The sequence below is a fragment of the Manduca sexta genome, chromosome 26, assembly GCF_014839805.1.
Source record: "Manduca sexta isolate Smith_Timp_Sample1 chromosome 26, JHU_Msex_v1.0, whole genome shotgun sequence".
Taxonomy (NCBI): domain Eukaryota; kingdom Metazoa; phylum Arthropoda; class Insecta; order Lepidoptera; family Sphingidae; genus Manduca; species Manduca sexta.
This window is the reverse complement of record NC_051140.1, coordinates 4,538,444-4,550,619: the sequence shown is the minus strand read 5'-3', so window position 1 is coordinate 4,550,619 and position 12,176 is coordinate 4,538,444. Positions and strand designations below refer to the sequence as shown.

At 36.4% G+C, this 12,176-nt stretch overlaps 1 protein-coding gene across 2 annotated transcripts in view; it reads right to left on the bottom strand.

The window, feature by feature from the left end:
* Window positions 1-12,176, bottom strand: part of LOC115450985 (protein slit) — a 76,060-nt gene that overhangs the window by 16,671 nt on the left and 47,213 nt on the right. For both annotated transcript variants that reach the window (XM_030179166.2, XM_030179167.2), the window contains 11 exons: window positions 3,713-3,856; window positions 3,287-3,448; window positions 2,872-2,942; window positions 2,369-2,513; window positions 1,820-1,963; window positions 1,649-1,720; window positions 1,497-1,568; window positions 1,136-1,207; window positions 863-1,026; window positions 465-630; window positions 14-105 (listed from right to left, as the gene is read on the bottom strand). In XM_030179166.2, coding sequence (XP_030035026.1) covers window positions 14-105; window positions 465-630; window positions 863-1,026; window positions 1,136-1,207; window positions 1,497-1,568; window positions 1,649-1,720; window positions 1,820-1,963; window positions 2,369-2,513; window positions 2,872-2,942; window positions 3,287-3,448; window positions 3,713-3,856 — 1,304 coding nt within the window. The remainder of the gene's footprint in view (window positions 1-13; window positions 106-464; window positions 631-862; window positions 1,027-1,135; window positions 1,208-1,496; window positions 1,569-1,648; window positions 1,721-1,819; window positions 1,964-2,368; window positions 2,514-2,871; window positions 2,943-3,286; window positions 3,449-3,712; window positions 3,857-12,176) is intronic.

Genomic DNA, 12,176 nt, shown 5'->3' with positions numbered 1-12,176 from the left:
TTTTTTATCTTACCGTTGTTTCGTAAATCGAGTTTGGTGAGATCAGGCAGCCGCCCGAACAGCCCGTCAGATTTTATTTGTCCCAAATTGTTGTCTGACATGATTCTATAACAAATATTTAGAACTTTACTTATATTGTTACATATTATTAAAAGTCCCCCGTCGTGTCTCTGAACGAAAAAAATTCAAAAACTACCGAGCAGACTTCGATGAAATTTGATATAGAGATAGTTTGAACCCTGGGAAGGACATAGGGTACTTTTTTATTCGAGAGTATATAGCGGGTCTACTCTTCCGTTATGTTTTTAGTTTGATAATATGTATGTATTATTAAAAAAGTTATTATTTATAAGATAGGCTACTTTTACCTCGAAAACCACATTGGGACTTTTGTTTCGATAAAAGGTTTCAGGCAGAGCAAATCCGCGAACAATATGCATTTGAACTATAATTAAATAACTTACAGCACGTCGGTGTTGAGCGGTAAGTCGCGCGGGACCTCGCGCAACGCGGCGCGCGCGCACGTGACGGACAGCACACGCGCCGCGCCCGCGCACTCGCAGTGCGCCGGACACGCGCCGCCGCCCTCCCACGACCCACACCCCACGTACGCCGCCCGCTCCTCACCCGCTACATACACATTACACATAAGTGACCATTAAAATGGCCTTCACTATGTAAAATAATCTATTACTATTCTTAGTTCATCCACATATGTAAGCCCCTCAGAAAGACGAGAAAAAATATATTTGGTGAAATGAAAAGCCAAATTGTTATTAAATAATATAAAATCAATTAGGAACACAGTAATATAATGAAATTGAGAGAAAAGTAATATGATTGCATTGTTGAATGTACTCACGCTTGCATTTAAAGTTCTCTTCTCTTAGAGCATCAATTCTCTTCTTACTCATTCTCTTCGGTGAATCACACTTTGCTCCAGAAGTTTCAATCGGGTTCTTCCGTAGATACGCTGCGAGCCAGCGCAAGGAGCAATCGCAGGCAAAAGGATTGCGGCCTAGATGTCTGCATTACAATTTACAAACAAATTATAATTACTGTACAGGGAATAAGGTTGAAAAAATGGCGGTAAACATGAATTCCTTATCAGAAAGTGTAAAGACAATTTACTTACAAAGTTTGTATGCTTGTTAGAGCATCAAATGTTCCATTCGGCAGAGACCTTATATTGTTGTCGTATAAAGATCTGGAATAAAAGAAAATGAATAATTAGTCTGCAGTTTAGTATTGGCTCGGGATGAGATTGATTTATTTAGTAAGACTTTAAGAGTAAGAAGTAAGATACTCTTGGATAAAATAACGAATATTAGTCGTAACCAATTCAAAAAACTATTCCTACGCCCTTCATGTTTAGAGAACTATACGGCACGCTAAGGATGGATAACCATTAAGGGAGTTTTGAGATTTCGGAAATGTCAAAAATGCCTTCTACAGATACATGTTCATAATACTTATATGTTGTAACCAATACTTACAATAATTTAAGGTTTTCCAAGTCTCGAAATGTGTCTTTTCTTACGCATGCTATTTCGTTTGAATTCAATAACCTGAAAGAATTAAAACCATTATTTAAGTAAAGTATGTTCGTATTTGTAGTTCTCAAGTAAGAATAAATATATCTACTTACAACAACTGTAAGGAGACTAAACCGTGAAATATTCCTGACGGCAGATCCTTGATTTTGTTTCCGTACAGCACTCTGGAAGAGATATAATATCGTAATGATGGGGCTTACTAAATTACTGCCTCTAGTAAACTACTGATCCGAATTCAACTATCTAATGAGACGCCTACTTACAGCGACGTCAGGTGCACGAGTCCAGTGAACGCGTCGGCCGCGAGTTTGGTGATCTTGTTGTTGGACAGATCGATGCGGGTGACTCTCTTCACCGCCGAGAACGCGCCAGGACCCACTTCCGTTATCTCGTTCTGTTCCAACCGACTGGAATGAGAGGGAAAATTAGTAGAATAATAAAATACGTCTTATTATTACTTATTGTTAAAGAACGTGTACAGATGTTAGTGGTTAACGCAAAACCTGCGAATGTATAATAGCACGCAGGTAGGCGTAAAGATTAGTTACTGCTAATATTTTATTCTGAAAAAAATGCATAGGCGCTTTTATTCCAGCAAAATATTTTAAAGCGAACGAAACTTCGAGCAAAACCTAACCTGGAAGCTGCACAAATTATTAATATTTTTTTCTGATTGGTCTGTATTTCACCACTCTATTTATGTGCTAACCAATTATTTTTTTATCCGAACAGAATTTCTAGAGGACCTAGTATCTTTCATTGTTAAAAAACTTGGAGACAGCATTATATAATGAAAAAATGTTGACACTCACATCTCGGTTGCTCTGTGTGGGATAGTAGTGGGTAGCTCTGACAGCATCTTCTCCCGACAGTCTACGATCCCCTCGGGCGTGCAACGGCAGGGCGGCGGGCAACGCGGCTCCGCTGAACACTCGCCCGTCGATGCTGTGGTGGGACCTAAAATACATTGACACTTTGAAGACCCTTTCACTTATTAAAGAGTTGAAGCATCTTCTTCTGCTTATTATTAAGGTCTAATGCCAGGGCCTTCTTACTTTTACGCTTCGTCTTCGCTCTATGTTTCTAAGAAAATCATGTAATCTATTCCACTTTCATTTTCTCATGCAAGTGAATGTCGAAACGAGCAACGCTCACTTGATGATCAGCGAAATGACTACCCGTTTGGAATAGCAACACTAACTGAACTTTGGATTAGGAAAAATTGATGTTATTTCCCTATGCTACAGGTATGTACCAATAATAATCGTTTTTTTTTCCGTCTCCATATTCTTGTGCATAAACAAAGTGCACTCACCACTGCATATTAGTTCATGGACTTCTAGATCAGTGAGCAACGCTCCCCTCAATGCTGCTGGAGCTTGGCATCTGAAAAGTGGAAGATTATAAATGACCATACAGTGATGTGAAATATTGTAAGTACCACGGCCAGCGGCATGGGCTACTAAAAAACCATGAACATCCTGATTTTAGGGAAGATCTAGTGATACGCTTGCTTCAAAATATTCAAGTAAATTTTTATCCAACAGTTTATGTATTGTACGACTGAGGTAAATAGTACTTATTTTATCGGTATCTATTTAGAAACTGAGTTAACAGTGTTAGTATTTGAACGTCTTTTATTTGTCGAGCAAAATTCTCCGTCAGTTAACAGAAGCTAGGCCTGATGAAATGCTCTATCTACATTATATCTATGAGGTAATGGTACGTACCGTGCCCCGACGCCCAGGATTCCTGCAGCTCGTATGGCCGTCGCGAGCCGCGTGACTCTGCAGTCGCACACCACTGGGTTGTCGCTCAGACGCAGCGCGTTCAACCGAGTCACTGCCGCCGGTTCCAGCGACAGATATGTTAGGTTGTTGTTATTTAGAGTCCTGGAAGAAATCCTCTTTTAGCAATGCGTAGGTATTACATTAATTTATTAGTTTAGAGATCCTGTTTAATTCAGTGGTGTGACAAGGTTTAATTTTGGCTATTTCTACTTTCACTCATAAAGGTATTCGTTGTAAGGTTTTTTCACAGCTTTTCCAAAAAATTGAATTCTTGGTAAACTTCATAAAAGCGCCTAACCATTAATTTGATTAAAAATGACTTTAACCCCATAATAAAATACTTAATTAAAATGCGAATTGACTTACAATACTTCTAAACTCTTCAAATTCTCGAGGGATTTTTCATCGATACACTTTAGTTGGTTCCCGTCCAAATGTAAGTTCTTTAGCGCTGTTAGACCTCGGAACGTCCTCCTGCTTATGGCCGTCAGTTCATTCCTACTGAGGTCCCTGAAAAGCAATTTATTCGTGAGAAATGTTCTAAAAAACATTTGTTTATAACACAGATTGATTACAAAGGTATTTAGCATTGTAATTAGTTTTTAATAATATTATGTAGGCGACTTATTCCGAGTTTTAATTCCCATGAAGGTAAGCTAGGGCTTGTAGATATTATTGAGACACATAGCTTTGTTAAGGTTTTATTTTTGTTAAAAGTGAGAAAATTTGGTAAAGCGATTCGGAGACATTTTGGTCATAAATAGTAAATAAGTTATGAAATACTAATTGGCATTCGTAAATCTTTGCTTAGTAGTTATTTGACAAGTGGCCCATACTTATTGAACCCTAGGAATCAAACCCTGTTTGCCAGTAGCCGATATGATAAGAAAAATATGGTAGAGCACAAGGTGTAACAGAGCTAGTGGTAAAATTTATTTTATATCCGCCCGGATAGCGATCACCATTCACAAGATGGTAAAACCCGCCATAGTGGCCCACGTGTGTCGCGTTCCGGGATCAACCTGTGTATATCCAGCTCCAACAGGCCGGCCTTGCGCTCATTGCAGTGCTCCTGAGCGCAATATATTATATTATAATTATTGTATCTTACAGAAAATGTTTACAATAGTGCATAGTCAATATATGTAAAATTTTAAATATTTAACAAGAGGAATCAATGTAGTCTTGATTGTGAGAGAAGAACGTATTTTTTCTCTTCTTACATATAGCTCAGCCGATTACGCTAAAAATTCGAGCATGACTTGAGGCAAAGGTCCTTCATCATTAAAGTTTATTGTTAGTTTCAAATAGTTGTATTAACAGCTCTTTTTAATTTCTGAACACAATGTTCCATATAATCATATTCAATAGTATCATGTTTAATATTGTGTTGGATCCGCCATAAGAATTAAATTCAAATGTATTGAATAACGTAGCAGCTTATCATGTCCACACGGTAAACAGTTATGTCCCTGCAGGTGCAATGATATTCGAACATGATCTATGGGCCGAACTCTACTATGATCACACTAATGCGTTTTTAACTTCGTCGATCGTTTTCTATACTAAATACTCGGCAAAAACCCATGGAGGAAATCAGCTTTCGGTCAGGGAGCGATCATATAGTCAAGGTCTAGTAACAGTCTTCAAATCGATTATAATATTAAACCTAATAACAAAAGTAAAAATAGTAAACTATCATTAAACGGCCAAATAATTTTAATTAATATTAATAAAATAACGGAATGTAGTACCTAGTATTATGCGTGTCATTCGCGTGTATTTGCTATCATTCAAAATATTATTATTCTTTCTTAAATATCTCAATGAAAGTCATTAAAAAAAATCAGTTGTCATCTAGACCCAGCCTAGTGGGGAAGGCGCCAATGACCCTCAGCTGGATCCGCCATTACCAAGACCCCGGTATGATACAAGGCTTCTCTCAATCAGATCTACAATGGGCATTCCGGTCTCACTGCACTAGGGCTTCCCAAATAATATAATAATGTTTTAACAATGAGTTTTATTATCAGTTTGGGCTTCGTCATAGATAACTCTATAGTTGGTTATCCTTTTGTATTTCGAAAGGAGTTGATGGCTAACTCAATGGTATGTAAGTTATCAGTTATTACTAATCGTCATACAAATCTAATGTTAGATACGCAGTGTGGCTATCACCGGCGTAAATATTTCGAGCATTATAAAAAAGTATATAATATTATCGTGTTCTCCGCTTTGTATGAAAAAAATCCATGGCGCCCTTTTAGCGGATAAAAATGAGCCTACGTTATCTAAGATTTATTCTATCTGTATGAAAAACTTCACTCAAATCAATGCACAGAATTTTAAGAAATATAAAAACGTACAACCTTCTTTACAATTTTCAAAATTATATCATACAATGGAGAAAAAGATGTTCATCACCTAAAATTCATTCAAATATCAATAGTTCGCGACGTAACCGCAAAGGACTCGTTCTATTGAGGTTCTTTACGAGTTGAACAAGCGGATCATTTTGCACCCCATTTTCACCTTATTAAATTTTAATCTTTAATGATTCCGAACCCCTCTTTTTAGCTCTAAAGAATAATGTGGAAGGTCTAAAACAGATATTGGCAAACTGGATTTGAAAATAATATATTTTTAATTATAGATCATATTAAGGTTAAAAATATTAAAATAGTTTAAAATATCAGCCCTGAATTTTATCTGTAGCTGCTATTGCAATGGCTCGGGAGAAGATTTACATATAGTCCAATGCGTTGTTGAAAAATGTTTTGCTTAGAGGACATTTAAAGTTTTATGTTCTTGACTAATCTATTACATGCATTAGGGCTAGTGAATGTAGATCTTTTAGCCTATAGCGATATATAGCACATATAGCACCGTTCCTATATATAGAGTCCACTACGTCACGTATTAATATACTTCGCCCGTCTTTGCGCCCCGTCTACAACTACGGCTTCCCTTCGCTCGACACTCTACAGTCACATCCATATTACTCCTAAACCATCGTGGATTCTTGAAAACGATCCATAAGCTTGCATAATAAATGTCTCTGCGGAATTGAATGCATTCCTCCGCGTGCCAGATGCTGTATATTGAATGTAGTTGTCGAAGGTATATAGCCTCTAGATTTCTTATGGGATCGCTCGGTCATTAATTAAAAGACAATTAATTAATGTTATGGATGACCAGCATAAAGGATTAACAATATTCTCTGGTGACTAGATGTTTGATTTAACGGAAGAGTAGAGGTAGACACAACTTTAATATAACATTGTTATGCCTCTGTGATTCGTGTTGCCAGATATTTCGCAGTAAGTTGATGTTCCGTTTTATAGTGCTGTTAGCGTGCGTCTTGCTAGTACCTTGGGCAATATTAGCTTTTTAATAAATGAAGGGCCGTTTCATGTAAAGAAACATTAGTAGTGCCTGTCTGATTGTGATATAAAGATATGTAATATTTTATTTCTACATCCCCCCATAATGTGGAATAAACGTTTGTACGTCATGTGTAAATAAAGATTGTCATCTCTTGTTTCCTGTGCCAATATATCCTCAATCAAAAAATATTTGTCTCCTATGTTAATGGCATACGATTGAGCTTTTCTTAGGGCTTAGGTCATTGTAAGCCCTTTGTTTTTCCACTTTCGACTCTCAGGCGTCCATTACCGGCGCCATGTTGTGGTTAAGAGTACGCCATTTTGTTTTTCAAGAGCGCGGGAAATCCGCCAAATGGTGGATTGGGGGTTTAAAAGGCTTTCTGTTGCCGCAGGGCGATAGACGTAGTGTATTTTTTCTTATTGTAAGTGGATTTAATTGCGGATTATGGTAATTAATTATGCATCAAAGTTTAATGACTTAAATTCATGTTTTCTTTATTATGTAACAATGTTCTAAGATAACACGTAGTGCACCGATAGTAAAACTGTGGTATGAATTATGATAGGTAAAAAAAAACTGTCCCATAGATAGCACAGCGATTAACAAGCTAGTATATTTAGTAACTATATTACAACCGTAACCTTCATAACATTCACGTTATTCCTTAATTAAGTTTTTGGCAAACCATTTTATGTACGGAGGCGGCTTCTTTTAAACTGGCAACAAAAAAAGTTCTGGTAACACTACATTGTTTTTGTATGCGTAATGCGACCCCATTGGGATGGTAGGTACCTCAAGTCCGCAACCCTCAAGTCATTACATTACCTTACTAAACATACAAAATAAGTACGCGGAACTGTCATAAAAAACTTTATTAGCCCATGTCACGAAAACGCATTTCGGAGGATGTTCCATTAAAATGGCGAAGACGGAGACGTGGAATTCAATGTGGTAGACAGCATCCCGTTTACTTAGTACGTTTTAGACTTCAGTAGAACTTTGTAACTGAATAATTATAAATTTACATGCAAAGTTCCTTTTTAAAAATCAATTTATTATACTTAGTCTGGCCATAAATACTGTTACACTTAATTATAAAAAAATATTACATTTGAATTTCGAATCTGTCATTTTTATACGATTGTTCATTGTGTTTTCTCATTTTGGCGCCAATACATTGTAAAATATTTTGCGATATTAAAATGGTGTGGGGTGATAAAGAGAACCGAATCGCTGTGATAGCATTACACAAAGTAGGTATGGAGCCAAATGCAATTTTTAAAACTCTCCATACACTTGGTATTAGTAAAATGTTTGTGTACCGGGCTATTAATAGGTACAATGAGACCTCCTCTGTTTGTGACAGAAAAAGATCTGGCCGTCCACGTAGTGTTCGTACGAAAAAGGTGGTCAAAGCAGTAAGGGAAAGAATTCGAAGAAATCCTGTCCGAAAGCAAAAGATTTTATCTCGGGAAATGAAGATAGCACCTAGAACCATGTCGCGTATTTTAAAAGATGACTTAGGACTTGCAGCCTATAAGAGACGCACTGGCCATTTCTTAACTGATAATTTAAAGAAGAATAGGGTGGTAAAATCGAAACAACTACTGAAGCGGTACGCAAAGGGAGGTCACAGAAAAATTTTGTTTACGGATGAGAAAATTTTTACAATTGAGCAACATTTTAACAAACAAAATGACCGTATTTATGCTCAAAGCTCTAAGGAAGCTTCCCAATTAGTCGACAGAGTGCAACGTGGACATTATCCGACTTCAGTGATGGTTTGGTGGGGTGTTAGCTATGAAGGAGTGACTGAGCCATATTTTTGTGAAAAGGTATCAAAACATCGGCACAAGTGTATCAAGATACCATTCTTGAGAAGGTAGTTAAGCCCCTTAACATCACCATGTTCAATAACCAAGTATGGTCCTTCCAGCAAGACTCGGCGCCGGGTCATAAAGCTCGGTCCACGCAGTCTTGGTTGGAATCGAACGTTTCGGACTTCATCAGAGCTGAAGACTGGCCGTCGTCTAGTCCCGATCTTAATCCGCTGGATTATGATTTGTGGTCAGTTTTAGAGAGTACAGCTTGCTCTAAACGCCATGATAATTTGGAGTCCCTAAAACAATCTATACGATTGGCAGTGAAGAATTTTCCCATGGAAAGAGTGCGTGCTTCTATTGATAACTGGCCTCATCGTTTAAAGGACTGTATTGCAGCCAATGGAGACCACTTCGAATAAGCTTTTTATATTTTTAATTGTTTTATATTTATGTATTAAACTGACACACTGTAAAAGTAATAAATGTTATTTGCAGTTAACAATTTTCTTTTTTCTTTATTACAATATTTATGGCAAGACTAGGTATATTAGTTAATTATTTGTTAGGTACATTTAAGAGTTTCTTTCCAGTATCTACCTAATTGAAAAAGAAATTGTCGCCTTAATAAAAAAAGACCATTTTCGAATAAAAAATTCACAACTATAATTTCCATAACAATAGGTTGTAGAGGCAAACATCCAAAATGTCGGATACAAAAAGGAATGTTTGATGAGGGCGCGAATTCCCCGAGGTGTATTAAATGACGTACGGACAGGAAAGACGACCGCGCGTTAGGGAGCTCTACGGAAATGTAGCAAGAAATATTCGGGGAACACTAGCTTCTGCACGCGACTTTATGGGGAAATTAATTCCGAGTGAGTACTCTGATTGGTGCGACGGTCCTGGTAGGGTAGCGGCCATAACACCCTCAAATTGTAAGCGCAGTGACGCTAAAAAAATCGAGATGTTTCCTGGCTTCTAAAAGGAGGAGGTACTGTTATATTATTTTGGGTACTTGGTAAATATCTCATTCATTTAGATCGGCATGTGTTGGCTGCAAACTTTGAGACATTATATTCGATTTGATAAGGCAAAGGAAGAGAAATAATTGCCAACATTAGAATAGTGAATGCGGTCAACGTTCATTTACTAAATGCATGGTATTGGTGACATTGTTATTTTTTTTCTATCCCATTGAATGCAATCTATAGCATACAATTTATTTAAATTAAAAACACAATGACTTCCATACAAACACAACAGCATATAAATGTGTAGACCTTTAAGTGAGGACCGATCAATTTTCAATCCCAGGGGAGGATCGATCTTTGCAGTTTACACAAGGGTAAATTTAATAAAAGATCCTGTTTCGATATCTATTTATACTTCTGAAAACAAATACCCTTATCGTATTCAGCACAGTAAAATATGGTTTGATATCTATGTCACCAGTTAACAGTTCTTAATGAAGAACGCACATACTTTCTAAGTTGCATAAATTTGCAGATAATGTGCGAAGAAACGGTGCTTGTATGTACAAATCATGTTACTAATGACAAGTAGACGGATTGTCTCACTGAGTGAGAGTTAACTATAATGCAAGAGCGAGGATGACGAAGCGGAATAGATATGAAACATAATATCGTTATAAAGCATACTCACAGTAATACTTTTTTAACAGTTATTATTTTTAAGTATGCAATTTTATTGTGAGAAATCTGATAACATACTGATTAAATACATACATAATAGACCTCGAAGTCTCGTCTTATGAATGCCTATTCAACCTTTCACAGACTCAGCACAAAATATATTTTGACATCTGTCAACCCTCGACATCCGTGAGTTCCCGAAGGATCGTCCGGCCCTGCGGGAATCTATTAGCATGAGAATACGGCGCAGCGTTCAAACAAACGTACGGAAGATGGATATTTGAATAATTTAATAAAAATCTTCACCTACACCCGTACAACACCTGTTTTGTTTATGTCTTATATTTATAAAAACTTTAGAATATGTTTTACTACATTGTTATATTTTTTTTATACAAATAAGTATATTATATGTTCCAGTCATGTCGTTTTTATATTAATAATGAGGATACCTATTGATCTGTAACTTGTATGTCATTTAGAATACAAAAAATATTCGATGAAGTTAAAAGTGTTTCATAAAATTCCATTATATTTTTTTACCACTCTACTTGCTGTTGCTCCAAGCGACATTTTCTTTAGTACAGATTGCAAAAGAAGCTAAACTTTTAAAACTCACTTCACATAGCAATTTCAATAATTTTGTCGAGATAATATAACTGTCACGCTATCCGTAGAAAAGCGCCCAAAACCACCCCTATAAAGTTTTATTGTTTTCATGACAACGAAAAGCTTTTGTCTCGTCCCATTTACTTGAGATATATAAGCAAATGAGAATCGTTCTTTTTCAGCTTCATCTCTTTGAGGATTTATATTGTCTCCAAATTAAAGCATATGAACTCAGAATTGTATAACCTAGTATACATTATGCTTTTAATTTTAATTGATAAGCCCTCTAAAATTTTCAAAATATTTGTCTCATTAAAAAAGGTATTATAATATCGCAACAACTGAATTTAAAGTGAGTTAATATAAAGAAATAAATACAGAAGCTCGCACGGATTGTGTTGCTATCCATATCGTTAATCATTACTTCCAACGTGCAAGGTGACCGCTACTTTGCAGCAACGATGTAAACTACGGATACGATATGGTATATTAACATAGCAGGTTTACAAGCCACGTGGAAAAAATACGCGTTCAAGTGTATAGTCTAAGACATATGCAGCCGAAAATATTTTTCACGCCATGCTTCAGAAGATACTAATACCATTAGATTGACAGAGACCGATGCTTGCCTCTAATGTTAAAGAGAATTTTGTGCCACTTCTTTAAATCATTAACGTTATTGCGGCCATCAATTTGAAGAAGCAAAAAAGCTATCCGCATCAAAGGAGAATATTTCCCGCGTTTACTTTCCCAGGTAAACTATCTGAGATTTCCAATATCCAATGCGTCGGCCCTCCAAATTGAACTTGTTTTTTGAAAGCAATTAATATCAAAGGAGCTCATTAACTTGAGATTAGTTCCGGTGGATTCAACATGGCGGAGAAGATTCCGGAGACGTCTCGGTATCTTCCGGAGTGTCTTATACAGATAAAATCGTTGATTATGTTCTATGTTTATTACATAATGGTATAATAATTGTAACCTATGAGTGAAGGTTTCATTTTAGTTTGATTACAGTTGGCACATCGATGGTTAAAATTTTATTTACAATAAAAATTGCTCTAACAATCCTTTGTACTTCTGGATTATATATTTTATCATTGCATATGATGATAGTGTATTCTATTTGTTGATTTTATCTAGACATTTTATTAAATGAAATAGTAGCACCTGTCCACTCCTACTTAATTTTTTTTATAACTTCCGCAGCAAAATGTAGGGTGTTTTCGTTATTCAAATGTCGACATTATATTTTGAACTTAAAACATGCACATTGGCTTGCGTATCAACTGAGCTATAACTCCATGTCCCTAATATCATTTCGCAATTAATTACCTTATGAGCATGAGACGTCACTTC